The sequence below is a fragment of the Malania oleifera genome, chromosome 12 (genome assembly GCF_029873635.1).
Source record: "Malania oleifera isolate guangnan ecotype guangnan chromosome 12, ASM2987363v1, whole genome shotgun sequence".
NCBI lineage: Eukaryota > Viridiplantae > Streptophyta > Magnoliopsida > Santalales > Ximeniaceae > Malania > Malania oleifera.
The window spans coordinates 82,900,607-82,928,440 of NC_080428.1; the positions used below are offsets into that span (position 1 = coordinate 82,900,607).

General features: G+C 35.6%; 2 protein-coding genes across 3 annotated transcripts; both read right to left on the minus strand.

Annotated features, from left to right (window-relative positions):
• Positions 1-240: 240 nt before the first annotated feature.
• LOC131144733 (nuclear pore complex protein NUP54) lies at positions 241-17,724 on the minus strand. The gene is made up of 9 exons (XM_058093571.1): positions 16,035-17,724; positions 15,873-15,926; positions 15,529-15,588; positions 15,244-15,354; positions 1,669-1,734; positions 1,493-1,579; positions 1,038-1,139; positions 810-959; positions 241-574 (listed from the first exon to the last, which is right to left on the minus strand). Exons 1-9 carry the CDS (start codon positions 16,578-16,580, stop codon positions 458-460), a joined length of 1,293 nt encoding a protein of 430 aa, XP_057949554.1. The 5' UTR covers positions 16,581-17,724; the 3' UTR covers positions 241-457.
• A 97-nt stretch (positions 17,725-17,821) lies between these two features.
• On the minus strand, positions 17,822-23,383 carry LOC131144734 (F-box/kelch-repeat protein At1g67480). 2 transcript variants are annotated; one of them, XM_058093573.1, is made up of 4 exons: positions 23,136-23,383; positions 21,056-21,124; positions 20,032-20,917; positions 17,822-18,651 (listed from the first exon to the last, which is right to left on the minus strand). In XM_058093573.1, the coding sequence occupies exons 3-4, from the start codon at positions 20,568-20,570 to the stop codon at positions 18,024-18,026; spliced, it is 1,167 nt and encodes a 388-aa protein (XP_057949556.1). In that variant the 5' UTR covers positions 20,571-20,917; positions 21,056-21,124; positions 23,136-23,383; the 3' UTR covers positions 17,822-18,023. The 2 variants fall into 2 exon arrangements, with proteins under 2 accessions (XP_057949556.1, XP_057949557.1); XM_058093574.1 differs by having other exon boundaries at positions 23,047-23,186.
• Positions 23,384-27,834: the final 4,451 nt, after the last annotated feature.

Genomic DNA, 27,834 nt, shown 5'->3' on the forward strand with positions numbered 1-27,834 from the left:
AAGAAACCATGATGCCATCCCCCATCACCGTAATTTTTCCCTGGAATGCAATTTGTTTTTAACAGCAAATATTCTGGTTGTTCCCAGCCAGGCACCTTGAAGCTCACTTGCAACCCATTCTTCTATGAAACAAATAGAATGATGATGAGGGTAACCATTGCATCTTCTAAATGTACTAGCTTCTCTCGGCACAAGAGGTAAAATCCAACATAATAATACGACCCAAGAAAAAAGTTGCAGTTCCGAAAAAAGTAAAGCTGACACAGAATTGTATTCAAGGTCAACGTAGCCGCTACAAATGCTCAGACCAGCCAAAAAAATGACCTTTAGCCAACTTCTGGAGAAGCCAACAGTCATCTGTAATTGATGATTTCCTTTTTAGTACAAATGAAAATACATAAAAAAAAAAAAATACAGCTTCATGAACAGATGAAAATGCTTGTCCAATCAGAATGGCTCAACTTGCATCTTCTCTCATTTCAATATCCTCCGACATTATAATCTCCATGTCCCTGATATCTCGCTTCAAAACATTCCCAAGCCTTGCAATGGCCTCTGTCTGCTGTTGTAAGACCTGAACCCCAACCATAAAATATGAAAAAGATATAAAGAAACACTTGTGGACTAAGCATGCATTTAATGTTTTACCATGCTGTATAACTATGCCCATTGGCATAATATGAGCCATTAGCATATTTTGAATAGTTAATGCTGTTTTAACTTTTTTTTTTTTTTTTTTTTTATTTGTGCTAGACAAAGTACTACACTTCAACAAAAAATTAATGTGATAGTAAGTGCTGAGCTCTCACCTCTTGCATGTCAGTGAGACTCTGTTCATGTATTTTAGTTGAACCTGGAAGATAAACAGAACTCCCACCACCAATTGCACCAGCATGAAATCGATATACAGTGAGCAGATTTTGAACCCTCTTGGAAAGCTCTGCTCCGGACCCTTTCAACTGACGAGGTCCATTTGTAAGCAGTATAATAAAAAAAATTTAATTTAAAAAATAAAAATAGCGGAAAAGAGCATCAACCTGTCTAGTTATTGCAGCCAACTTCTCAGCCAATTCAGCTTCTCCTTTCATTAATGGCAATCGATACCCCTTGTTTTCCAATGCCTCCACTATTCTCATCACCTATTTTTTATCACACAAGCATGAATGTCAAAAGATGTAAACTAGCACCAAATGTATGCATAACTGGAGAATTTTCTAGGATGCCAGACAACAAACCCAGTGTCCAGCCTCGTGCAGTCATATCCTAGACTGGTTTAGGTAATGACACAAGCAAATGGCTACAGAACAAGTAACTCCCTTCAAGCAGAATGCAGGGCAGGGGTTTATCCCACAATAATTATACAGAACTCACTGTTCCAAGTATAGTGACTATTGCCAGACCATGCTGGACACAACCAAATTACTGGACAAATGAATCATTATTCTTCACAATTCATATAGTTTCTTTAGTATAATGCCAGATAGTGTCCCACCCTTAGGAGACGCCTTTGAAGACCTTGCTCTTTCTGTCTCATTCTTTGAATCCAAGGAAGAGTGTCAGCTTGGAAGTGTCTTTGAAGCTGAAATCAAAATTTAATAAGATTTTGGGCAAACTAAATCCACCATGCAGAGAGAGAGAGAGAGAGAGAGAGAGAGAGAGAGAGAGTACCAACTTCACATTGCTTTGGGTCATTCGCAACCGCTCAGCATCTGAAAGAAAAACCTCATCTTGAAGCTGCATCAACATATGGCATCAAAATCTACCCAAAGAAAAAATAAATCCTCTTAATTTTATGACTTCATAACAAATCATTTTTTCATCTCCCTCTTTGTTCTACCATAGGGGGAGGAGGCAAATAAAAACTTCATTGCTAGAGGATAGCCTAAAACCTTCAAAGTACAGGGAGAAAACAAAAACAAAATGAAATAATTTCATTTCTTCATGATGTCCAAATATAGAAAAAAGAATCAAAAACAAAAGCTTCTCCAATAATTAAAATATAAGAAAAATGGCAGCAACTGTCTTGTTTATCATATTAACCAGCTCAATATTAGAATAATGCAGTTTGCTTCATTTACAACCAACACCCCCCCCCCCCAGGAAAAAAAAAAAAAAACAACTCTTATCCTCCTCCATGCAAGAACACAAAAGCCCATGGCCCAACAATCAACAATGTGATCACAAGACAAAGTACTTGCATCATTCCCTCTGCAACACTCAAAAAGATGAAATGGGTTTCAGCTGGCCATTTGATCAGAAAATGTCAACCATACAATTCTGATTAACAAAATCATGTCACATCCTTTCGATCTGCTCTTTCTCAGGGCTTAATTGAGTACAGATAGAAAGATGGATAAATGGATACATAGATGGAATGATAGATAGATATACAGTTGCCGGGGGGGGGGGGGGGGAGTCATTAGAAGAGTATAGGAGAATATGTAGAGGATGATAAATACTCCCTTCACTAAATAAAAATGAAAAGAAATACTAATACAAAACAAAGAAACCAAAAAGTGTAAAAAGGCCAACCAATCCCGCTGAATCATAGTTACCTACAGCACAGTGCATTTTTCAGTACGCTGCTGAAGAGATACCTGTTCTTGAGGGAATAGACTTAGTTGGTACGCCATTTTGGAATGTGGTATGCATGAACCACTTAATTGGGTTGAGTAGTAGGTGTGCTATGTCAGATCACACTAAATTTTGAACTATCTACCTAGGATAGAATATTGAATATAAGAAAAAATAATTGCGTCATAGTTCATAGTTTATACATAAGCACAGTTACAAAAATAACTCTACTGCCTCGTATATATAAAACACCTATCAGTGTGCATCTCTTTCTGCGCGCTCCAATTTTCACCCTGCACATCAACATAAAATCCAAGACATTCTTCACCTACATCTCATTTGCATCTGCAACCCAGAACCCAAAATTTCTCATCATCCACCATCAACTCACCAACCACCTCCTCCTGCCGTCGTCGCCGTCCAAAGCTTCATCTACAAAATAAAGATCTTGGGCGCCAAGTGACATCCTCCGAGCCTTCTCCGACACTGGCATCACTGTCATCGTCTCCGCCACCAACAACATTCTGGCCCTCGCCTTGCTCCCCGCCACCAACACTGCTCCATTCTACCGCAAAACCATTATCAACCACATCACCATTAGTAACGAGATCCTTGCCACCTCCGGCAAGAACCTCATTGCCCACCTCCTCCCAGCAACGGAATCCCTTCACACCACTGTCAAACTCGCTGGAATCCAGGCATACTGTCCAGCTAGGAGCCACCCAGTTCGAGTCAATTCACATGCAAGTCAACACCCGGATCTTTGCCCTGATTATAGAATTCCACTGCAAAACAAACTCTTCTAGGTTCAGAAGTTGCAGATTGGAGGATTGTTTTTGCTGATGGATGATGAGCAACTTTCGGGTCACATGTTGCAGATACGCATAAAGATTGGGTGAAGAATGGATGGTTGGATTTTAAGCTTGAGATGATGAGGTGTAGGGTGAAAATTGGAGCATGCAGGAAAGGAGATGCATGCTGCACGCTCCTAATAGATGTTGTGTGTGTGTGTGTGTGTAAATATTGTTGCTGCCAAAATTTGTTCGGGAGAATTTGGATCAATAACGACCTCAATCACCTGCCAAGAATGAAGGGAAAATAACTTAGAGGACCCAGGGTGTATTCCAAAGGGTCACTGCAATGCCTAAGTTAATGAATTTGAAGGATTATATGATTGCAACAGTAAGAGAATAGGTGTCAATGAGATGCCTCACCTTTCTCATGGAGTACCTTTTTTAGACATTCGGGATACCTCCTCATTAATTTCCCTATTAATGGATATTTATTTGGATTGCAGGAGTTACAAATGAACATTTTATTAGGGAGTAAAGTTTGAGGTGCTATTCCCTTGCTTTAATTAATGGATGCTACCTCTTTTGTAACATCTCTTGATCTCTTTTTCTTTTTTGGTCTTTTGCAAGTTAATGCTGAGTTTAATGCTAGGTCTCTTTTTTTAGGTTATATCAGTTGCCCCCCTAAACTCCACCTGCGATGCACTTAATGTACTAATCTTTTCATATACAACCAGTCCCTTGTCTGAGTAAAGGAGGAGGGTTGTGTTAAGTAGCTGAGAGCCAACATAAAGGAGGAGGGTTGTGTCAGATCACTATGATATGAATCCTTACTGATTATTCATTAGGACATCCCCTACAAGCGACGCATTGCACTTATACCATCCAAGCGTATCAAAAAGTGGGCGAAGGTGGGCTAGGTTGTTGCCTTGAAGTGACCCGCCATGTCAGCGCGTAGGTACGGTGTCAAATATGCAAGGGATCCCGCATCATTCTAGACATGACGGGTAAAGAAGTTAGGTTAGGAGACTAGGATTAGATTAGCAACTTCAAATATAAGGACACTTACAAGTAAAAGCATGGAAATCGTGCACACAATGATTAGAAGAAAAAGTCATCTAATCTACCTTCAAGAAACTAAATAGATGGAGGAGAAAGCTAGAGAAATTGAATGATTAGGATTTAAACTTTGCCACACTAGAAATGAAAAACATAAGAATGGGATAGGAATTATTGTAGGCAAAAACTTAAAAGATAGCGTTGTATATGTCAAAAGAGTAAAAGATAGAATTATAAAAATCAAGATAGTCATAGGATCGCGTTGTAGATGTCAAAAGAGTAGGAAATAAAATTATAAAAATCAATATGGTCTTAGGCAAAGAGATAATAAATGTCATTAGTGCTTATGCACCTCAAGTAGGCTTAACAAAAAACCTTAAGAGACAGTTTTGAGAAGATATGGATAAAATTATACATGGTACATCAGGGACTGAGAAAATATTCATAAGAGCATATATGAATGGACACGTTAGAAGAGACAATAAAGGTTATGAGAGGATATGGATATGGAGACAACAATGAGCCTAGGAAGATAATCTTAAACTTTGCTATGCCATATGATTTTACTACATTGAATACTTGCTTTAATAAGAGAGAAGAATACTTAATAACCCTCAAAAGTACAAAATAAAACTCAAGTAGATTTTTATTATGTAAGGATTGTAAAGTTATCCCAAGTGAAAGTTTAACCACACAACATAGAGTTTTGTTAGATACATGTATCAAGAAATGAAAGAGAAAAGTAAAATAAATCAGTGTAAGTGTTTTTTACCCTAAAATTTAAAGATAAAATTATCAAAGATGGCGATTGGACTATAGAACGTAAACCCAAACACTCTTTGGAGTAGGATAGCTAGCTCTATTAAAAAGAAAGCAAAACAGATTTTAGGTACATCAAGAGGAAAATTCCCAAATAGCAAATAAAGTTGGTGGTAGGCTCAAGTGTCCAAGAAGCTATAAATACAAAACAAATTTGGTATAAAGCATGGAAAAAATGTAGAAACATGGAAAAATATAAAGAGGCGAGAAAAGATGTAAACAAGGCCGTTAGTAAAGCTAAACATATATCATTTAATAATTTGTATGCTAGATTAGATACAAAATAAAGGGAAAAAGACATTTAAACTTGCTAGAGCTATAGAAAGAAAGAGTAAGGACTTAGGTAATGTAAAATGTATAAAACGCGAGGATGATATTGTCTTGGTTAAGGAAGAAAACATAAAAGAAAGATAGCGAAGTTACTTTAGTAAGCTATTTAATGAAAATCAAGCATAAAGCTTAAACTTTATTGATAAACGATGAAAAGACTAAAAATATAAGATTTATTCGCAATATTAGAATTAATAAATTAAAGTTTGCACTTAAAAAGTTGAAAAATGAACAAAACTATAGGACCAGATAACATCCCAACTGAAGTTTGGAAGTGCTTAGGTGATAACGGAATTATGTGGTTAACTAATTTATTTAACATAATTATAAAAACTAAGAAAATGACATACGAATGGAGGAAAAGCAAGTTAATACATATATACAAGAATAAAGGAGATATTCAAAATTATAATAACTATCGTGGAAATTAAATTTATGAGTCATATAATAAAACTATGGGAAACAGTAGTTGAAAAAAAGTTAGAAACCAAAGTCCTAGAAAATCAATTTGGTTTTGTTCTTGCAAGATCTACTATAGAAGCTATATATCTTTTAAAAAGATTAATGAAAAAGTTCAGGAAAAAGAAGAGGGACTTTCATATTGTATTTATTAACTTAGAGAAAACGTATGATAGGGACCCTATGGAAGTTTTATAGTAGGTTTTAGAAAAACAAAGGTGTATGTAATAGGTATACTGATGTCATTAAGGATATGTATAATGGAGTAATGACTAGTGTTAGAAGTATAGGTGAAAAGACTAGAGAATTTCCAATCACAATAGGAGTACATCAAGGATCTACTTTAAGCCCTTATCTTTTTACTTTAATGATGGGTGAATTGACTAGAATATCCAAAATGAGGTTCCATGCTATATGTTATTTGCAAATGATATTGTCATGATTGATGAAACTAAGGATGGAGTAAAATCTAAGTTACAATTATGGAAAGAAACTTTAGAATCCAAAGGCTTTAGGATATGTAAAAATAGGATAGATTATATGAAATGTAATTTTAGTAATAATAGGAGGAATATTGGAGACAAAGTTAAGCTTGATGATGAAAAAATCAATATCACTAGTAGATTTCAATACCTTGGATCTATTATGTAAGCTGAAGGAGAAATTGAAGAAAATGTAATACATAGATGTAAAGCAAGCTGGGTAAAATGGAGAAGTTATTTGACTATGCTTTGTGATTGTAGAATACCCTTAAAATTAAGAAGTAAGTTTTTAGAATGAATGAGTAGTATAACACTAAAAGATAAATTAAAAAATGAACATATTCGCAGTAAGTTAGATGTAGCTCTTGTGGGAGATAAGATAAGATAACGAAGGAACGATTCGGATGGTTTAAACACTTACAACACAGGTCACATAGTACATCAGTAAGGAAATGTGATATAGTTACTATAAGGGGCAGTATAAAGGGTAGGAATAGACCTAAAGTAACTTGGAATGACATAGTAAGGATTTAATAAGCCTAAATTTGTCGAAGGAAATTATTCTTGATCGCACAAGTTGGCGAAAAAATATTCATGTAGCCAACCCCACCTAGTGGGACTTAAGGTTTGGTATGTTGCTATTGTTGTTATTGTATCAGTTGCCCCCCTACTCTCGAGTCTTTAGAGTTACCTTTTTTGCCTGAGTATATTGCATTTTCTAGAAGTCCTTTCCTTATCATGAGATTCTGATTAAGTCATAATCTTTGCTTTTACCTAGACGAATTAAAGTGAAATGGGTTCTGAGTTACCTTCTTTTACCTAGACCAATTATCATGAGAGCCACTTGCTTTTGGTTTGAACCGATCTCAAATAGTCCAAGCACTTTTCTCAACAAGATGACTTCATTCGATCCATTTTTTAAGGCCTAAGCAGCCTTCTTAATTACACGGCTTCATCCAAGCCACAACCAACATAAACAACTTCAACCAAGCCGTTTTCTTGATCCGACCTGCATTCTCAATACACTACTTCATCCAAGCGGCAATCAATGTAAATAGCTTCAACCGAGCCGCTTTTAATGATCATAACAGTGTTCTCAATATGGGCGGCTTCATTCGAGCCGCATTTCAAAATTTGAGTTGATTTCTCATGTAAACGGCTTGACTTGAGCTAAAGATTAAGTTAAACTTTGATCAAGCAGCTTTTCTAAAAAAGCCTTTTGTTCGAATTGCTTTGCCTTCATGAACCCTTTAGCTTAGCAGTTTTATTCATTTTCACTGAGCAATTCTTTTGGTCAAGCAATACTATGACTCGTGAGTAGTGAGTGCTCATCAAGTGAGTGTTTGGAGGGCCCTAGGAGTGGTGCTGATCAGATGAACCATATTTTTGGTGAGCAGAGCTCATTTCTTGATGCCTCGTGAGCTTTAGTTATCATATGGCCATTGTAAGGCCTCGTGAGCAATGCTCATCAAATGGTCATATTTTTTATGAACAGAACTCACTTCTTGATGCCTCGTGAGCTAATAAGATGGGCATTTTTGGGCTTCATGAACAGTGCTCATCAGATGGGCCAATATTCTAGTGAGTAGAGCTCGCCCTTTTTATGTCTCATTAGCGGTGCTCATCAAATGGGCCAATATTCTGTCAAGCAAAGTTAGTCTCTTGTTGCCTCATGAGTGTTACTCATAAAATGGACATTTTTAAGTCACATGAGTGGTGCTTATCAGATGGGCCAATATTTTGGAGAACAACACTCTACACTCGTCTCTTGTTGCCTCATAAGTGGTGCTCATAAGATGGGCATTCCAGCAAGCAGGCCTATCTAGCTTATTGGATCAATCTTATAGTCCTTGTAGGTTATTACTTGCCTGCATCCAAATATTTTATATATATATATATATATACATATATCATAATATAGACTAATCACAAACCTCCATCATTTTTTCAAGTTGATTATTTTTTTTTTAGAATTTATCCTCAAATGACAACGAGCGTCATTCATTAATGCCAATGCTATTGGCATCATCAAAACCATAGTTCTTCCTTATCGGATCTAAAATCTTTAAAATCAATACTTGATGCATTGGTAATTTACCTTTTGGTGACATACCCAAAAGAATCATTCCCATATTCTATTCTGAATAATCCTTCTTTCTTGTAGAAGCACTCCAAATATTTCTTCCATTCTTTTCTAATAACGATCAAGACTACATCTCATAATTTCAGTTCCTAGCATCCTTTCAAAGATCATTCACCATTATCAATTCAATCAACACAACCCAATGTCTCTTTACAGGGTCAAATAATATCAATGGAGCAATTTATAGTCTTTTAGAAAATGATGGAAAAAATATTTGGAGTGCTTCTGCAATAGAGAACGATTATTCATAACAAAATCTGAGAATGCTTCTATTGAATATATCACCAAACAATAAATCACCAACGCATCAAGAATCGATTTTGAAGATTTCAAATCCAATATGAAATAATCACGGTCTTGAGGATACCAATAGCGTTGGCGTTGATGAACAATGCTAATTGTCATTTGAGGATAAATTCAAAAAAAAAAATTGAACTTAAAAAAATGATAAAGGTTTGCGATCAATCTATATCAGATGAATTCAATGTAACTTTATTATAATATTACAATACATACATACATACATATATATATATATATATATATATTAATATTTGAATGCAAACAAGTAATAGCCTACAAGGACTGTAAGATTAACTCAACGAGCCAAGTAGGCCCACTTGTTGGAATGTTCATCCGATGAGCACCACTCATGAGGCAACATGAGACGAGTCCAGCTCACCAGATTATTGGCCCATCTGATTAGTACCGTTTATGAGATCCAAAAATGTCCATCTAATGAGCACCGCTCATAAGGCAATAAGAGACGAGATTTGCTCGCCAAAATATTGGTCCATCTAATGAGCACCACTCACAAGTCTTAAAAATGTCCATCTAATGAGTACCGCTCATAAGGCATAAAATAAAAATTAAAAATTAAAAATTAAAAAAAAAAAAAAAGGCAAGCTCTGTTCGGCAAAATATTGGCCCAAAAATTCTCATCTGATGTGCACAACTTATAAGGCATCAAGAAACGAGATCTACTGGCCAAAAATATGGCCCATTTGATAAGCACTACTCATAAGGCCCTAAAACGTCCATCTAATGTGCACAGCTCATGAGACATAAAGAAACGAGCTCTACTCACCAAAAATATGGTCCATCTAATGAGCACTGCTTATGAGTCATAGTATTGCCGACCAAAAGAGTTGCTCAGTGAAAAATGAATAAAATTGCTTCACCGAAGGGTTCATAAGTGCGGCTGAAAGACCTACTCAACAAAAAGGAAAAGCAATTCGAACCAAAAGGTTCTTTTAGAAAAGTTGCTTGATCAAAGATCAGCTCAATCTTCGGCTCAGGTCAAGCTATTTACATGAGAAACTTGAAATTTTAAATGCGGCTCGAGTGAAGCCGCTTATATCAGAAACGCTACTCAGATCATTAAAAACGGCTCCGTTGAAGCCATTTACATTGACTGCAGCTCAAATGAAGTCGTTTATGTTTATTGCGGCTCGGATGATGTCATGTAATTAATAAAGTTGCTCAGGCCTTCAAAAATGGCTCGAATGAAGCCATTTAATTGAGATTGGCTCAGACCAAAAGCAAGCAACTCTCATGATAATTGGTCTAGGTAAAAGAAGGTAATTCAAAACCCATTTCACCTTAATTCATCCAGGTAAAAGCAAAGAATATGACTTAATCTGAAACTCATGATAATGAAAGGACTTGTAGTAAATGCAATATACTCTGGAGCCAAAAAGGTAACTCTAAGATTCAAGAGTATGGGGACAACTGATATAATCGAAAAAAAGAGACCCCAGTATTAAACTCAGCATTAACTTATAAAAGACCAAGAAAGGAAAAAACATCAAGAGATGTTACAAAAGAGGTATCATCCATTAATTAAAGCAAGGGAATAGCACCTCAACTTTTACTCCTTAATAAAATGTCCATTTGTAACCCCTGCAATCCAAATAAATATCCATTACTAAGAAAATTAATAAGAAGGTATCCCGAATGCCTATAAAAAGGATCCCATAAGAAAGGTAAGGCATCTCATTGACACTCATTCTTTTACTATTGCAATCATATAATCCTTCCAAATTCCCTAATTACCCCCTGAAGTATACCGTGAGCCCTCCAAGCCATTTTTCCTTCATTTTTGGCAAGTGATTGAGGTTGTGACTGATCCAAATTCTCTTAGACAAATTTTGACAATAACATATATATATATATATATATATATATATATATATATATATAAATGACAAGGATAATGAAAAACCAAATTTTTTAATATAGATATATCAACAACTCTTTAAAATATATATATATATATATATATATATATATATATATATATCTCAACATAGTAAAATATATAAAAAATATATTATCGATAATTTTCATATATACATATATATTTTAAAAAATGTACTTACTAATAATTACCAAAAATATTTTTCTACAATTTCATATTTTTTTACACAATTTCAATGAGAGAAATATAACTAAATTACTATTATTCTTACTCAAATAAATTATATAAATTATAAATGAAAAACAAAAATTTTAGTAAATTAATTACTTCTCTTAATGTCAATTAATGTGTTAGTTTTTTTTTTACTAAGTTTTTAGACTCTCTAAAGTTTAAATATACAAGTTAATATACAAAAGTAAAAATTCATAATTACCTATACTCAAATAAAATCCTTGGTCACTCAAAGTCTCAAACATCTCTCTCTCCTGGGCTGTTCAAATCCACCATTGTAGCAGCAAGAAGCCCTCTTCTCTCTCTCTCTCTCTCTCTCTCTCTCTCTCTCTCTCTGTGGCAGGTTTTGCAGCAACAGCAAATATTTTTGTATCAATTTGCAAATATTTTTGTATCATTTTGAAATCTTCAAATATTTTCATCTATTTTTTATTTGAAAATGGTAAAAAAATACGGGTTGCCACTTTCAGGTAAATGGCAGGGATCCACCAATGTCACCTAGAACATGGAACATTCTGGTTTCTGGAACAGGAACAGGAACAGGATTGCAGTACAGCACATGCTCTAAAATGTGGAATGTTAGGGGTATACATAAATAGATATATTGGTGAAAAAATGTAATGGCATTTGAATATTTTGGAGAGGATGTTGACTGTTTCTAAATGTAGAAGAGATTTTGTGTTGAGAAATAGATTAATAAAGACAGAAATAGAATTAAAATATGATGATTCCCCACTTTTCACTACTAAAAATTTATGTTATGTGAAAAATATTGAACTAAAGATTGTTATATTTAGGGTTCTAGAACTAAGATGTTCAACGTTTTGGAATGTTCGTACCAATACATGGATCGCTAAGGTGTTAGCATACTCTATTAACTATGGATCTGACACTATTGACCCACAAATCAGTACATACATGGGGTTGCAGGGCGCAGCGACCAGGTAGCTGTGCGCTGAAAATCAGAGAAAGCCATATTACCAAACCAACCAGAAGGAAACACCCTCATTGAAGCCAAAAACACAGACCTTTCCCAAATAAGAGCCAAAGATCAGGCTCAATCACGAAAAAAGTTTTATCATACCTCCAACCAAACCACTAAAATATTTGATCATACCTCACCAACCAAACAACCAAAATAATTACATAAACAGCAGACTGCCACAAAACCTTGGCCTTCTGTCGCCCAAAGCCAAAAGAATCAACTAAGAAGAACTCCTCCAAAGTCTACGGAAAAATCCAACATTATCTAATAAAATTAAAAAGCCGCAGAACAAAGAAGTAAACACGCATTTGTCATTATTATCACAAGATATAACACAAATATAAGAGGAAAGAGCTGTGAATGGGCTACGAATCTGCAACACATTTGTTGGTGTTAGCTACATTAAGAATGGCAATCCATACAAATGCCTTTACTTCAAAGGTAGCTCTCCACAACCGATTACCAAGAGGGAAAGAATAACGAGAACAGCTAAGATGAGAGTGAAATGGTTTACATGAATAAACCCCAGGATTTTCCACATACAATGCTCTAATATCCCCTCATGAGTACTTTAAAGAAGCCAACAAATGTAAAATAGAGGAAAGCACCTCCTTTTCTCCCTATCATTTTAAGGTTTCTACAAAAGTTTGAACTCCCAAGAGACCTCCGTGTCATGAATAACGAGGAAAGGAGGGATTGGCCCCTGTTTGGAACGTCTTAAAAAATAAGTACTTATTCTGAAAAGTACTTTAAGTACTCGTGTCAAAAAGTAGTGTCTGGTTTACACTTAAATGAGTACTTATGTGACAAAGTACTTTGTCAAACTACTTTTTTTAGGAAAATAAGATTTTTTTTTATTTTTTATTTCTTTGAAAAAATCTCTTTGATAAGTAATCCCAAACTACTTTCGGATAAGTATTTTTTTTTATAAGTACGTTTTCCAGTAAAAGTACTTTTCAGCACTTAAAAAAAAAAGAGTTTATAGCACGTATCACTCAAAATAAGCACTTGAATAAAAGTGTTTATCATAGCTTCCAAAACCAAAACCAAACCCAACAACCATCTTCCACTTTATATTTGATGCAACAAAAAAGGAAAGGAGATACCTGTGAAATGAATTTTCCAAGAGTTCCCAATGTAACTAGCATCCCATCCATTGTCCTGTAGATCAAATTTACTTTTGATGGCCCCCATGCCAAGACCCAATTCCTCCTCCTCCTCCTTTGACCTACAAACAACAATCCAAATCACAAGATGAACCCTCCTCTCACCAATCCCTAACCCAAAAAAATCCCTCCTAATCCTCTCTAACCTATTAGCGACCCCCACTGGAATCTTAAACAAAGATAAATAAAATATAGGGGAAATGAAGAAAGGCATTGAATATTTCATTGAGCAATATTCCGCCTTCCATCAATCTACTCATTCAGCTGTGCAGCTCCAAAAACCCATTAAGCTTCCCTTCTCTCATCTTATCGAGTCTGAATGTACCTTTCTCACAATATCTCTACTTGACTTGTAATAGAATCTATCACAATACTTGCATGTAATGTTACATACCAATATTATAATAAACACCATACACCCCTTAGACTTTGTCTAAAATGTAATATTGGTTCCTAGTGATCTTGAAATTTATCCAATGTTAACCTACATTCACCAATTTCCAAATGGACTGGATTCTCCAACCAATTTTCTTTCTTGAGTTTCATCATTCCTACAAATTTCTTACACCTAAATTCTCTTTTTTCAAGATTTTAGGAATACACTAGTTGAAAATTTAACAAACCTGGAGGCAGAAGTCCTTTTTTTTTCATTTTATCTATGAATTGCTACGAACAAACATAAAGTTTCAACCAATGATTATTCAATAGTTACAATAAAAGATTCCCCGCTTCTAATTTAAACATGCTAGTGATTCATGCATCTAAGGGAGCACTGCCTAATTTTTCCTTATTCTATAGGTATTATTTTTTTTAATTTCATTTAAAATTTTACAATCCACATTTTTTGCATTCCCATGGACATGACTCCTAGCTCATTGATACTAATCTAAAACTGACTTTCACAAACTTCAAAATTATGCATTAGCTGCTACATCAAAACAAGAATGATGAATTCATAACATAAAAATCATCAATCAAGTGTTTGGTGAAAAGCAGGTACTTCAACAGAATCCCAAATAGTTTCCAATCCATTAAACATGAAATGTTCACCAGAAATACTAAAGGAATATCATTTGTAAATACCCTTTTTTACCTTGGTCCAATTATAATGTTAATTACAGTCTACAGTCACATATTAATTGCTTAATTTACTAAATTTTGATCTCCTAATTTTTGCAAGGATCAGACCCTCAGTGTGTGGTCAAGATTGATCAACAGTCACGTGGTGGGTCTCCTAATCAATCCCAAATTTTGGGATGTTATAGAAGGTTTTGGCTTGGTGGCCTTGAACTGGTGTCCGTTAAGGGCAGCCCACTCCCCTTAACCCTTTCTTAGCTAGCTCAAGTGCCACCCACGCCACGTGGCATTTTCTCATTTTTCTTTCCAGCCATGTTGACGATTGAATGACTAAAATTATCTTCTTTTCCAATTGACCAAAACCTCGTAACACAACCATGATCCTCTCTCATTGGATAAGAGTTGCACCCCTAAGTAATTAGTACTATAAAATATAAATAAATCCCACCCTTCTCGCCCCATTTGGGGATCTTTTGACCCTCATCTATCATTACAAACCTTCCTCTCTAACTCAGAACTTCTCCCTCTAAAAATGTCAGCATCTTTATACACCATCCTCCTGCCACCTAACACTTGCCCAGTTCTCCTCTCTTCACAACTTGTAGTACATCCCATTACTTGTATGTAGCATTGTCTCTCATCCACATACAAGAACCCGTTTTACACCATTATTTACTCAAAGCCCATGAGCATCTAATCAGGAGCACAAGTATTCTCTTCTAATAGTGTGACAGCGCATAAAGGACAATTCACAAACATATATGTGCACATGCGCAATGCTTTGTTCCCAAATTTTTTGAAGGCACTAGTCTAATGGTTTAAAAATAAAAAATAAAAATAAAAATAAATTCTTTAACAGAATTTGCAAATGAGCAATGAAAGTGTATAACATTGAGAACTGAATATTGTACTCCAAAAGAGAGAAACCTTAAGACGCTGTGAAAGATCCTTGAAACCCTGAACAAGTTGAGGCCACAACCGTTCCCGATTGGAACTCTCCATACCCTCCAGCTTCCCCATAGCCTCTGCCCACATGATCTGAAAATGCAAATGTTCTCAAACTTAGCATAGATACTTCAACAAAATTAAACCGAATGTCCAATTGAAAACACAATCAAATCACACCTGGGGAGACCAAAGAGAGGTGGTGAGAGAGAGAGAGAGAGAGAGAGAGAGAGAGAGAGAGAGAGAGATACTAAAAGCAGTACTCACATCTGATACGCCAGCAGGTTTCACCCTATACTGTGGCTCAGTCACACTAAACAACAAATGCTGCCAAAACAAAGCGTTAAATATCACTAACCCTCCAATCACCTAAATAGGTTGCGCAGAGAAAAGGAAAGGAAAAGAACATAAGATAGAAATCAATCATCTGTTCTATTTTCTCATTACGTCAAATAAAACTAAGAATGAAAATTTACTCAAATGCGATTGAAAATTGAGAAAAATTAAAGGTTATAAGGTAAAATTTTGTTTCGTCATTAATTTTATAACGCAGTACATCAGCTCTAATTCAATGCATCCAAAGTCTTTCAATGAGAATAAGATAAACGAACCTTGAAAGCATACTTAGGGTTTCCTGGCTCGTCCTTGTAAGCATCAACAATTGCCTAACACGCATAATTAAGAAACAAAAACGTGAAAAACTCATATAGAAACATAAGAAGAGATCTAGATTCGGTTGGGTTAGGGTTCGAACCAGAAGAAGAAATGCCTACCTGAATATCGCGATCGGCAAGAGAAAAAGGGAGGGGAGCAACGGGGGCCATCTGAGTGGTCAACTGCGCGTTCGGGAGCGAGAGAGGAGTGGACTGAGCAAAAAGAGACGACTGTGGCGGTGCCGCGAATGGCGTCTGGGAGCCAAAGCCGCCGGCACTTGGCTGCTGAAACGACGGAGTCTGCTGCTGTTGCTGCGGTTGTTGTTGCTGAGAGAACGGGGTGGAGAAGAGGGAGGAACCGAATCCGGTGGCGAAAGACGGCGTCGACGGAGTGCCGAAGGCCGGGGTGGAGGAGGGCGTGCCGAAGGCCGGGGTGGAGGAGGGAGTGCCAAAGGCGGAGGAAGGCGCCTGAGCTCCGAACATTGTGGCCGCAGATGATGATGACTCTGAGGGTTGAGAACGTGGGTTATGACGAGGCCGCCATTTTTCTGGGTTTTGAACTTTCGAAGCTCTCTGAGTGATGCGCTCGAGTCTTCTCCAGTCCTCACTGAATCGTCTTTTAACTGCTTCTATGTTTGAGGAACCAGTTTGGGATTTTGGGTTCATTTAAAGAGTGCAATAATAATAATAATAATAATAAATGCTTTGAAAAATATTAAATAAGAATTTATATATCTGTTTTTAAAATAATTAAAAGAAGTTATTATATTATGTGATTAATGGTCGATCAAACTATAATAAATAAAATCAAAATCAAAATATCAAGATAAAAATATAAAATTTTATATATTTTTAAAAAAAAGGAAGGGCTGCGAAGAAAATGAGAAATCAAATTAAGACCATTATAATACTCCCTTTATTAATAAGTATTAAATACTAAACTTTTTTTTTAGATGGCTCAAAATTATATACCACGAAATCTTTGTAACTTCATGAAATATCCAATTGACCAGTTCCTATTTAAAAAATTGTAATTTCTTAATTATCGTAGTTTATATTCCTACTAATAATTTGGCACATTCTTTCTCATTATTATAGGGTCCTAAAGCACAAGGACATTTTACTCATTGGCATCAATTTGGTGATCTATACAGTTTTATTGCTCTCCACGGCACTTTTAGACTAATAGATTTCATGTTATGTCAATTTGAACTTGCGAATAACTATTCATAAAAAATGAGAGAAAAAGTTCCAAACAAATTATTTGACAAATTAAGAATCATAAATTCACTTCTTATTTATGAAATTTGCTTTAAAATTTTAATGAAAATATAGCTTGTTTTTAGGAACATAAATAGAAATAAAAATAGCTTTCATTTTTTTTATAAAGGATAAAACATGAAATTTCAATTTTTATAAGATTTTTTTATTTTTATTTCAAAATAATTTTGAAATATAATTTGAAAATAGTTTTAAAAATAAATTCTAAATAAAAAATTCATATGCTTGGTCTTTAAAATAAAATAGAAATGAAAACATGATCTAAGCTTTTATAAAAATCCAGATTTCATTTTTTAAAAATTCATCACATTACCCTGGCACTCCCTCTTTTCCAAACACGTGTGTTTTTGTAATAAGTTTTTGTTTGTCAAAAACATTTCCTAGTTTCACAGAAGGTAAAATTGCATTAGAGGTAAAGTGTACTCACTATTTTTCCATTTTTGCAGATTTTTCTTATGTTTAATCACTTCTACTCCTTGGTGCTTACCTATTTACTTCGATGAACTCAGCAAAATTTTCAAAATAAAGAAACAGTCCAACAGTGCGGAATTACCTAGATTCTGTATGTAATCAAGTGAACTAAAAAAGCTAAAAAGGCCACAAAAGAAAAGAATGGGAGAAGAAGCTGAACCAAAATCCAGTGAAATTAATTAACTACTAAAACCAAACAAACGCAGATTAGGTACAAAACCTGCTACTCCAATCAACTGAAAGTCAAACCAAACCAAACCAAACCATCCTAACTCGGTCAATGCAACAAGGCTCAGCAAGTATTACAATAACATTGCAGAGTACAAAAAGATGTCCAACTATCAGAAAACATGCCTCTCAAGCTTTGATTGTCACGCTGCATAAGCACAACCCAGACGGCTTGATCTCGGAAGTCTGCCACTCTGAACCAGGGGCTGCATCCGGATCATAGAGTAGGGTTCGGTAGCCAGGATCCACCTCCTGGGAGAACAGCAAAAGCTTTCCATCCAAAATCCCGAACCGAAACCCAATACAAGAGCTTCCAGTCAGTGGAACAGGAATCATCTTCCACGAGTTGTCCTCAGGGTTGAAAATGGCCAGTTTCCGCTGGTTCTTCCACTCCATACAGAAGAGCTTCTTTCCCAGCACAGCATGAGCAGTGACCATTACACAGCCGTTCTTCATTTCACACCAGGTGTGTCTCTCGGGGTTGTATACGTCAACAAACCTTGAATTTCCAATTGTAAAGCTCGACCTTCCACCCATTACATAGAGCTTTCCCTCAAACCCACAAGCAAAACAGCCCCACCTGGGACGGCGAAGGCTCTCTATTAGGGTCCATTTGTCAGCATCGGGATTGTACACCTCAACACTAGAAAGGCTATCACCATCAACTCCATAGCCCCCCACTGCATAAACCATGCCATTAACTTCAGCACAAGCAAAGTCATAGCGGCCCACATTCATGTTTGCTAGTTTGCTCCAGCTGCAAATACGTAGGACAGATTACAGGGTTAACAAATAACGGGGGAGAGAGGGAGTTTGCTTTTAGTCAAAATGAACAAAGAATTGTGAGAAGACAGAACTTTACATTGTTAAAGCAAACTGTCTTTTAGATATTGACAAGGGAAAGCAGTATGGTTATTTTTCATTGGAGTATGAAGAAAAATACGCACCAAATTCAACACTGAACCAAAGAACCAACAAATTCAACCAAGCCAACCGTGGTTAATGTGTTTTGGCACTGCATATACCTCAAGTTTGGTTCTGAGTTTTCACCAAAACTGAGGTTGATGGGGCTTGGGGTTTCAGAAACAATACCATCCAAACCAGTGCAAACCCAAATTGATTTACTTTTGTTCCACATATGCCTTCTTTTTAATTATACAGGGAGAAAACAAGAACACTTGTCAAGTTGATTCTAAGATGAGCCTATTCAATAGTGACAATACATATCAATTATTTTTTTTCAAAAAAAAAAAAATGCTCCTTGTGAAAGTGGCTTCCAATTGAATGATTATTTAGTCCTACACTTAAGGTAAGAAAAAAAATATGACTATAATGCCAAGTATAGCAACCACACAAGAAAAACTAAACTTAGCAAGCAAGATAAAACTAAAAAGCCATTCCAACACCCCTCCCCCCCAACAGAAAAAAAGAATCATACTTTTTCACTTTATCAACAAGCAAACAGGAGGTAAACCTAAATAAATCACTCATTATGTTAAAAGCATGCAGCAAAATTCAAATTTTACAATTAAATTTTTAAAAGTAGACAAAACATGATAAGGAAGCAAAATAATATGGTAAAGTATCCAACTGTCTAACAAACTTATTTCTTTAAAGCCATGAAAATATTTGGAACCATCTGTCAGGAACCTTTGAAGAACAGTAGATTTATGCAAAAACTCTGGAGTGGTTAGCGGTGCTCGATGTGTGTGTGTGTGTTGGGGTGGGGGTGGGGGTGGGGGGGGGGGGGGTGAAGTGGGAGGAGGAAGGGATGGGCATTGTGCTATGCTTCAAGTGCTCTGGTAAATTAAATGTGAAGCAAAGTTAGGTACATCTTAACAACTGCTCTGGGCAGTTGCAATTTTTGGCTTCCTTTTTGGTGCCTATTTCAACTGGAAACACCAATTCAAATTTGACCCAGGGAGAGGCATGTTCCAGTAAGGAGTTTATCCATGATCAAAAAGAACATATTTGGAATTTTATGAACTCATAGCACTGCATAGCATCACAAATCTCTCAAAGCAACATATGCAATCCTTCAGAACCAACTAAAATCTATTTTCGCAGGTTGAGGTTAATCAACCAATTAAGAAGCACAACAAAAAACCTTCTAAGAAAATCCAATAGAGAATTATACCTGTTGAGGCAAGAGTCATATTGGTAAACATCAGCCGAGGCAGAGGTAGTCCCATCATCCACTGAAAAGCCAGCCATGACAAGAAGCTTTCCATTGAGAACCACCACCCCAAAACCAGTCTTCATTGGGCCAGGCATTGGTGAAAGAACCTTATGCCCGTGTCCCAAACAATCTAAAACCTCCCAGTGGCTCTCCTTTTCTTCGTCATCCAGAGTCAAGACATAGAGCCATTCCTCAAGCACACCAGCCAGTTTTCGCACAGTGATGAATTCTTTGCTCCGAATAAACGATCTCCATTTCTTGCATACGGCACCCATAGCTGGGAAGTTAGAACGAGGAGCAAGGGCAAGGCAATATTTTGCCACATCATCAGGCAGCCCAGGTAAAATTGGATTGTAAGACTCAACGAATTCATTAGTGACCTGTAGACCTGAACAACAACTGCTTTTTGAACAAAACAGTGCATCTTTCTGGACAGAATTAGAGAAACACATATTTGAAACTGCAAATCTCTTCTTTCCACCCTCAAAACCAAGCATTCTCTATACTGAGCAGCTGCATAGATATTGAGAAATGTACTCAATTCTCATATTTGATCAGCCGTATCCCTCAGACGCAAATACCAATACTCGGAACAACAGAATTGACTACAGAAATTCGTGATACCCATCACCCATAGGGATTTTACAAGTCCAAGGAATGAAAGATGTTGTAGAACGGATCACTTGAACAGTATACACTGATGATTTTCTATGTTTTATCCAATCTGATTCAAGTGCCATTCCAGAAGTTCTGCCCTTAGAGTAGTTTTCCTTTAGTGTTGCCTGCAGATTACCACCTCTTTCTGTGCACCCAAAATTGTTTTCCCCAAACATTGCCCAGATATCTATAAATGAAAAAACAAAATGGAAAATCAGAGAGACCCCCCCCCCCAACCTGTTAAGTTAGTGCATAGAGCAACTAGATAGTCGATGAAAACAAAATACAAAATGGAAAATACATAAATAAATAAATGGAGCTTCACCAGTCAAGGCCATAGAACTTCAACAGTTTATCCCCCTGTAGTTTCCATCCTATCAAAGTTTTTAATCACCTGCAATAGATAATAAGCAGAAAATAGAAAAAAAAAATCCAGAAATAACTGAAATTGGTTTTAATAAATTTATAGTCAAAAAAAGAATCTTGCAATAATACAAAAGTAATTTCACTGTCCAATCACAAAATGAAAAACTTAGCATGCTCGTTTGGATTCAACAGGAGTCTTCCACCAAACAGCACCTAACTGCTGCTGATCAGTACCAAATGCTTAAAAAACAAACTAAACATTTTTCTTAAAACTCCCCTTTCTTTCATCTTGGCTTTGTTAGGTTTTTATACAATGATACAAGCATGACACATTATCTTTTAGAAACTCAAAACTGAAGAATTAAATATTTATAGTAGTAGATAATAGAATATAGCAAACAAACCAATAAATGAATTGGAAGGATAGATCTCAGCATTTCTACATTTCATTACAATTTAACCTTAAGCACAGAGAGAGTGGGACTTCAGGAGAAAATAAGATTACAAATCACAGAAATTTCTTGGGTTCAGTTCAGACTCAAGGATTTAGTCATGGAAAGGGAAATGAGAGGAAGTCAAAAAGAAAATCAATTTTCGATTGCATTTTTTCTCTTTATCATAAATACTACAAAGAATGAATATCTTTTCAAAATAGTTGAAAATTTAGGAAACCCAATGGTAAAATATATGTAAAATAATTTTTTTCATTGGTATATTCTTTCTCATTTTCCTTATAGCCAAACAAGAATAAACGAATTTCTTCAAACTTTTCTTTCCTTTCCTTCAAGTTTTCAAGTTCCAAACAAGCCTTAAGCCCCTTAAAAGCTGAAAGAGGCACACAAACCAGATCTACAAAAAAAGAGTCACCTGAAAACCTCTATCAGATCAGAAGCTTGCGTAGCCACTTAAATCCTTATGGAATGGTAAAACAAATTCAGTTCCAAGAACAACACAATAACTACAAGCACTGTTTTCACTTTTCACTTAGTGTGTATGTGTGTGTGTGTGTGCGCAAGCGTGTGTGTGTGTGTGTGTGTGTGTGTGTGTGTGTGTGTGTGTGTGTGTGTGTGTGTGTGAGAGAGAGAGAGAGAGAGAGAGAGAGAGAGGCAGCTAAGAAAAAACACATTCAAAGATGCTGACCAGTCTCAGCACGCGTGGGGTGAAACAACTTCAGGGAGAAAAAATAGAGATCTAGGAACAGAGCAAATGAAAAGTAACTGTATATGATTTGCTATAGAATCGCAAAAATACCTGGAGAAGCAAAAAAAAATACAACTTGAAGAAAAAATATCCTGCACATACAAAATGCACCAAACCGACAAACGGAGAAAAACAAGATGTTCGTTCTAACATGAATAGATCAGATCGTAGTTAATCATAGTTTATTCAGACACTTAAATCTGAGGGAAAAATAAGCAGAGGGAAAACGGAAAACCCAAGCTCTTCGGGTAATCGGGGAAAACTATGAATAAGCATCCAAAGCCCAAATTTCCCAAATATCAGTACACAAATCACGTCCAAAAATAAATAAATTCACAACCAAAAAATGGAAATAAAAATCGCACATCATTAAAAAAGATAGATGTAAAGAAAGACCAATTTTTTTAGCAATGGGAAGAAAATATGTTGAAAGCCCAGAGTTTCCCAAAATTCGTACAGGAAAAGGTGAACTAGAACATCATTAGAACTACAAATATTAAGGAAATCCAAGCTGTTTGGGACAATGGAAGTGTCGAAAGCCCAAATTTCGCAATATCAGCACATAAAATCTTGATAATAAACTAACACCCAAAAAGAACCCTAAAATCAGACCTCATCAACAATAGAAATGCAAAGGAAAAACCCACACAAAAGTGCTGCAAACCCAAAAGTTTCGGAGACAATCACAAATTCGCGCCAGAAACAAGACATTGTTATAAAAATATAAATATTACAAAAAAAAAAAGGCACCTGAATCTGAAGAGATAATGCGATACACCAGACCACACAAATTGAACAAAAATAGGAAGAACAGCAATGAAGAAGATACTAACACATACCCAAGATCTTGTAATGGTGGGCAGATGAAGATGAAGATGAAGATGAACAGATGTATGCGGTCTCGTGAGCGTGGAATTCGGCTTTAAAGGCCAGCGGAGGATAGAAGTGACAGGGAATGACCACGTCAGCTCGGAACCTGGTAAGGAAATAGACCACCTTCTTCTTCCTTTTTATTTTCCTTTTTCCTTTTTTTCCCTCTTTTTTGTGTTCCCGAAATTAAGGAAATTTAATATTGCAGCTTTTTTGTATTTTCTATATTTTCTTCGCTGATATTTATACTGAGGAAAAGGAAATTATTGAGTGTTGCAGGGATGGTTGATATTTCGTGTGTGATCCTATGGGAAGACGAGGATGCATCATAAGGTAATCCAATCGAACGGTGTGCTTCAAAGGACTTGTTAGAATATACTTATTAAGTTTAAAATCTCTTGATTAGATGGTGTTTGACCTATTAGTGAGTAAAGAATATTTTTTAAGGTGTGATTTTTTTTCCTGTTGCCAAGTGAGGACAAAGTTACCATTAAACTTTCAAAATCAAAACATAAAGTGTGGACCATTATAATTTTAAAATTAAATACAAAGTGGTGAATTGACTACTTGTTCGTAATTCATCATTTCAATAGTTTTGGTCCAGTTAGTGCTTTGATTTATATTTACCGATTCATAAGTAAATTTTGCTTTGTTCGTTCAATTAAATTAAAGGATAATTTAATTTTTTAGCTTCATTGCTTATTAAGAATATTAGCAAGCAACAACGTTTTAGTTCTATCGCAATTCGAAATTTTAGATCCTACTTTTAAATTTTGAACCATAGGACAATAATTAAAGGTACTTGTATGGCTAAATTAATCAAGTTTAGGTTATTTATATTAAACTAAGTTGAGGGATGATTGATGAATGACAAGTGATTATCACTTTTTACAAAATTACTTTTTCTTTTTTCTTTTTTCTTTTTTTTTTTTTTTTACGTGCAAGGGTAAATTTAGTTGTAATGTATTTGAAATTATATGTGAGTTGATGGATCATTTTTAGATTGTTTTGTGACGCCCTAATATTTTTTTAAAATTTATAAATATATTATAATTCTATACCTTTGTTACCGTAATAACATTAACCAAGTCAACCTGAACCTAAAGTGGGGTACCGGAGATCCACTTGTCCATATTCACATTTTAACAGTGCAGCAGAAAACATGATACACCTAACTTTACATACAATACCAGAGCACTAAAGTCTCCAAAAATATATATACAAACCCCCAAAATTTATTAGAAATCCCAAGGATTATACAACATATCTCCATTCCCAAAAATAAATACTCATGCCCTGAACTATAGGAACTACATCTCCTCTATCTCAGAGTTCGCTCCGCCTGACTACCTGAATTTCCTGAAATGTTTAAGATCTTTGGGGTGAGACACCTTTTAGTAAGTGAGAATAAATTATTTTCAATGTGTAGCAAATGAGTTTTAGAATATCATATCATATTCATATAAATATTAATTTAACTGAGAATTCATAATAATTATATTCATATCTATATATCTCGAAAATGTTATCATGCTCAGTAAATATCTCTATGTACAAAATAGCATATCTGTCAAGTACAATCATATGAGTGTATCGTGTCTGTAATGAGGAACTCATTCATATCATTGTCATGTAACCCCACATGACCTGGTTGTGCGGCTCGAAAGTGGGACTTAACCCTGGCTTACCAGGTTAAGTTAAAATACCTCGTCTGTAGTACGATTAGCCCATCACAGCCTAGTCCGAATCCAAGGGCAGTCAACATCTCTCCTAAGGCTCAATCGATATTCAATACCAACACGCTCCTCGAGTTGTGTGGTTGCACTAACTCAATCATTAGCAACGGTACCATACTCTCATATCATTAACCAACTGGGTTCTCATTTCCACCACTCAATATACATAATAATATATTTTCAAAAGCTTTCATTTCTCATACGTGTTCAACTTCATGAGTATCCACGTGTATGTAACATATCTCGCTTGTAACTCATGGTTGTTCATCATATCTATTAGTATAAAGTCATCGCGTCTATATATATCACATATTATCATATCTGATAAAAACATGTTTGTATAAATCTTGTTTCATCATATCTATATAAAACATATCAGTATATACTTATATCATCATATTCATATAAAATATGTCTGTATATATATCATATAATCATTTATGTCTAAATCATATTCAATCACATTTCATCATATAATATTTTCACATATTTATTTTTCAATGATCAAAGTCATTCCTTATGCCACACAGAATTTCAGTAATATGTCATAACATAATAGTTACCCTGAAAAACATATAATAATTCAAAGCCATTATTTTTATATGTCTTGTGATAACCCGAATAAAAATGGAATTTGAATAATTACGAGGTAGAAAAATAGAAATAGAAATAGAAGGAGGCCATAGACTTTGTCGATGAACGCTACGCATTCGTCGACGACATTGCATTTGGGGGATAAAAATAATTTTAAGAGATTGCCTGAATTCGTCGACGAATACAGGGGTTCGTCGATGAGTGCAGAAGAAAATTCATCGACGAATAGAGGGATTTGTCGATGAGAAAATACCGAGCGAGGTTTTTAGCTACTCTGAATTTCGTTGACGAATACAAGGTGTCGTCGACGAGATGACGTGTTTCGTTGACGAGATGACGTGTCTTGTCGACGAATTTGGCCCTATAAATAGCTAAAAATTTAATTTTTATTCACTTTTAACGCTCCTCTCTCTCTCTCTCCTACGTCTCTCTCTCACTTCTCTCTTCGATATTGGCCCCGCCAATCGCCGGATCGAAGATTTGAGGCTGCCACGACGCTCCTAGCTAAGTTCTCTATGAGTTTGCCGGAGCGGATCGTTGGGGAAACGAAGTTGGAAATCATCCCTGAGTTAAGGTAAGGCTTTCTAAGCCAAATTTGGTATTGCGATAGTTATAGGAAGTTATGTATGCATGAAAATACTGAAGTTTAATACTGATAGTTTTAAATTTCAAGATATTGATTAGGAAATCTTACGGGAGTTAGGTTAGGATATTTTAGGGGTTTTCTCAGTAGTCAGGTAAAGGAATAAACTAAAACAGTTACTTTCCATGCAAATTATTATTAATTATGAGTAAATTTATTTTCAGAAAATTATATTTGTATAATATAGATGAAATGTACGTTTGGGAAATACTTCTATTATGTTGAAATATATATGTATATATGAGACGCCAGAGAATTATGATTTTAGAATAACAAGAAGTATGATTTTATACAGTGCATGTGTGGCATGAATATTATTTTCCGTGAATGTATTATGATATGAAAGATCTTATGAGCAAAGTACGTTTTCAGGTATTATGAAAAGATATGTTATGTTATGATGATTTTGACGAATACATGATAATTGATTTATTTTCAAAATGTATATACCTGAAATGATTTCGGCGTGAGGCCGTGAAATTATGTTATGATTGGCACAAGGCCATAATTATGTTATGTTCGACACAAGGCCGTAATGATATTATGTCGGCACGAGGCCGTAATTATGTTATGTTTGGCACAAGGCCATAATTACGATATGTTTGGCACGAGGCCGTAACGATGTTATATATGATCATGTATTATATGTTATTAGAAACCGGATGTTAGTTTAGTTCAGTTCAAGGGCTCGGTACCGTAGCTTATAGATCAGATGTTTATAATCAAATTAGTGTTAACCACCCCACGAGGGGGTGGAAGATGGATAGTAGATTTGTCTTTCAGTAGAGTGTGGACGTCCACCTAGTAGTCCGGACCAAGGTGTGGCGGGCCCATTGTACTTACAAACATATTTTGTAACGACCTGATAAATTAACTGGGTATTTTATATATATACTGTAACAATTAACATACTTTGATACCACAACATCAACCTAAGCAGCTAGAAGCATAATCATATAAACATAACCATACCATACAATACCAGAGTATTACACGTTTTCCAGAAAATATATACATACATCTGTTCCCGTGAATACCCTTAACTAGTTAGGGTATACAAAAATACTCCCAAAATGCACTCACTCTCCACTGGCAGGGCAATACAGAAGCCCCTCTATCTGCGAGCCTGGTCTACTCGCCTACCTGGATCACCTGAAAAATGTTTCAACACTGGGATGAGCCAACGCTCAGTAAGAAGAAATATGTTATTACTAGTGTGTGGCAAATGAGCTACTATATATCATGAAATCTGTTTTCATATAAACATGAATAACTGAATGCAAAAGTATAGTATAAATAATAAAATACACCACCCCTTTCCATGTTGCTTAACATAACAGTATTATGGGTTATAATTCAAAATACTTCTAGTGTACATAAGTAGAGTCTCTGTTTCTGTAAATTCGTACATATGTAATAGTAACTGAAACTGTTCCCTGTGGCTATTTATGTCATGACTTGCCCCTTCATGACAAGGTTGTGCGACCTGTAGGTTGGATTTACCCTGGCTGGCCAACCAGGAATAAATCACTGTACTCCGTCAGTCGACCTACCCACCTCAACCCATATCTAGATGGGGAGCCTAACCTCTTAAAGGGCCTAGGTGGTCGACCTTACCACGTATTATTTGAATAGGTGGTTGTACTTATAAAGTAACATAATATCTATAGCAACGGTACCGTGCTATATAGCTGC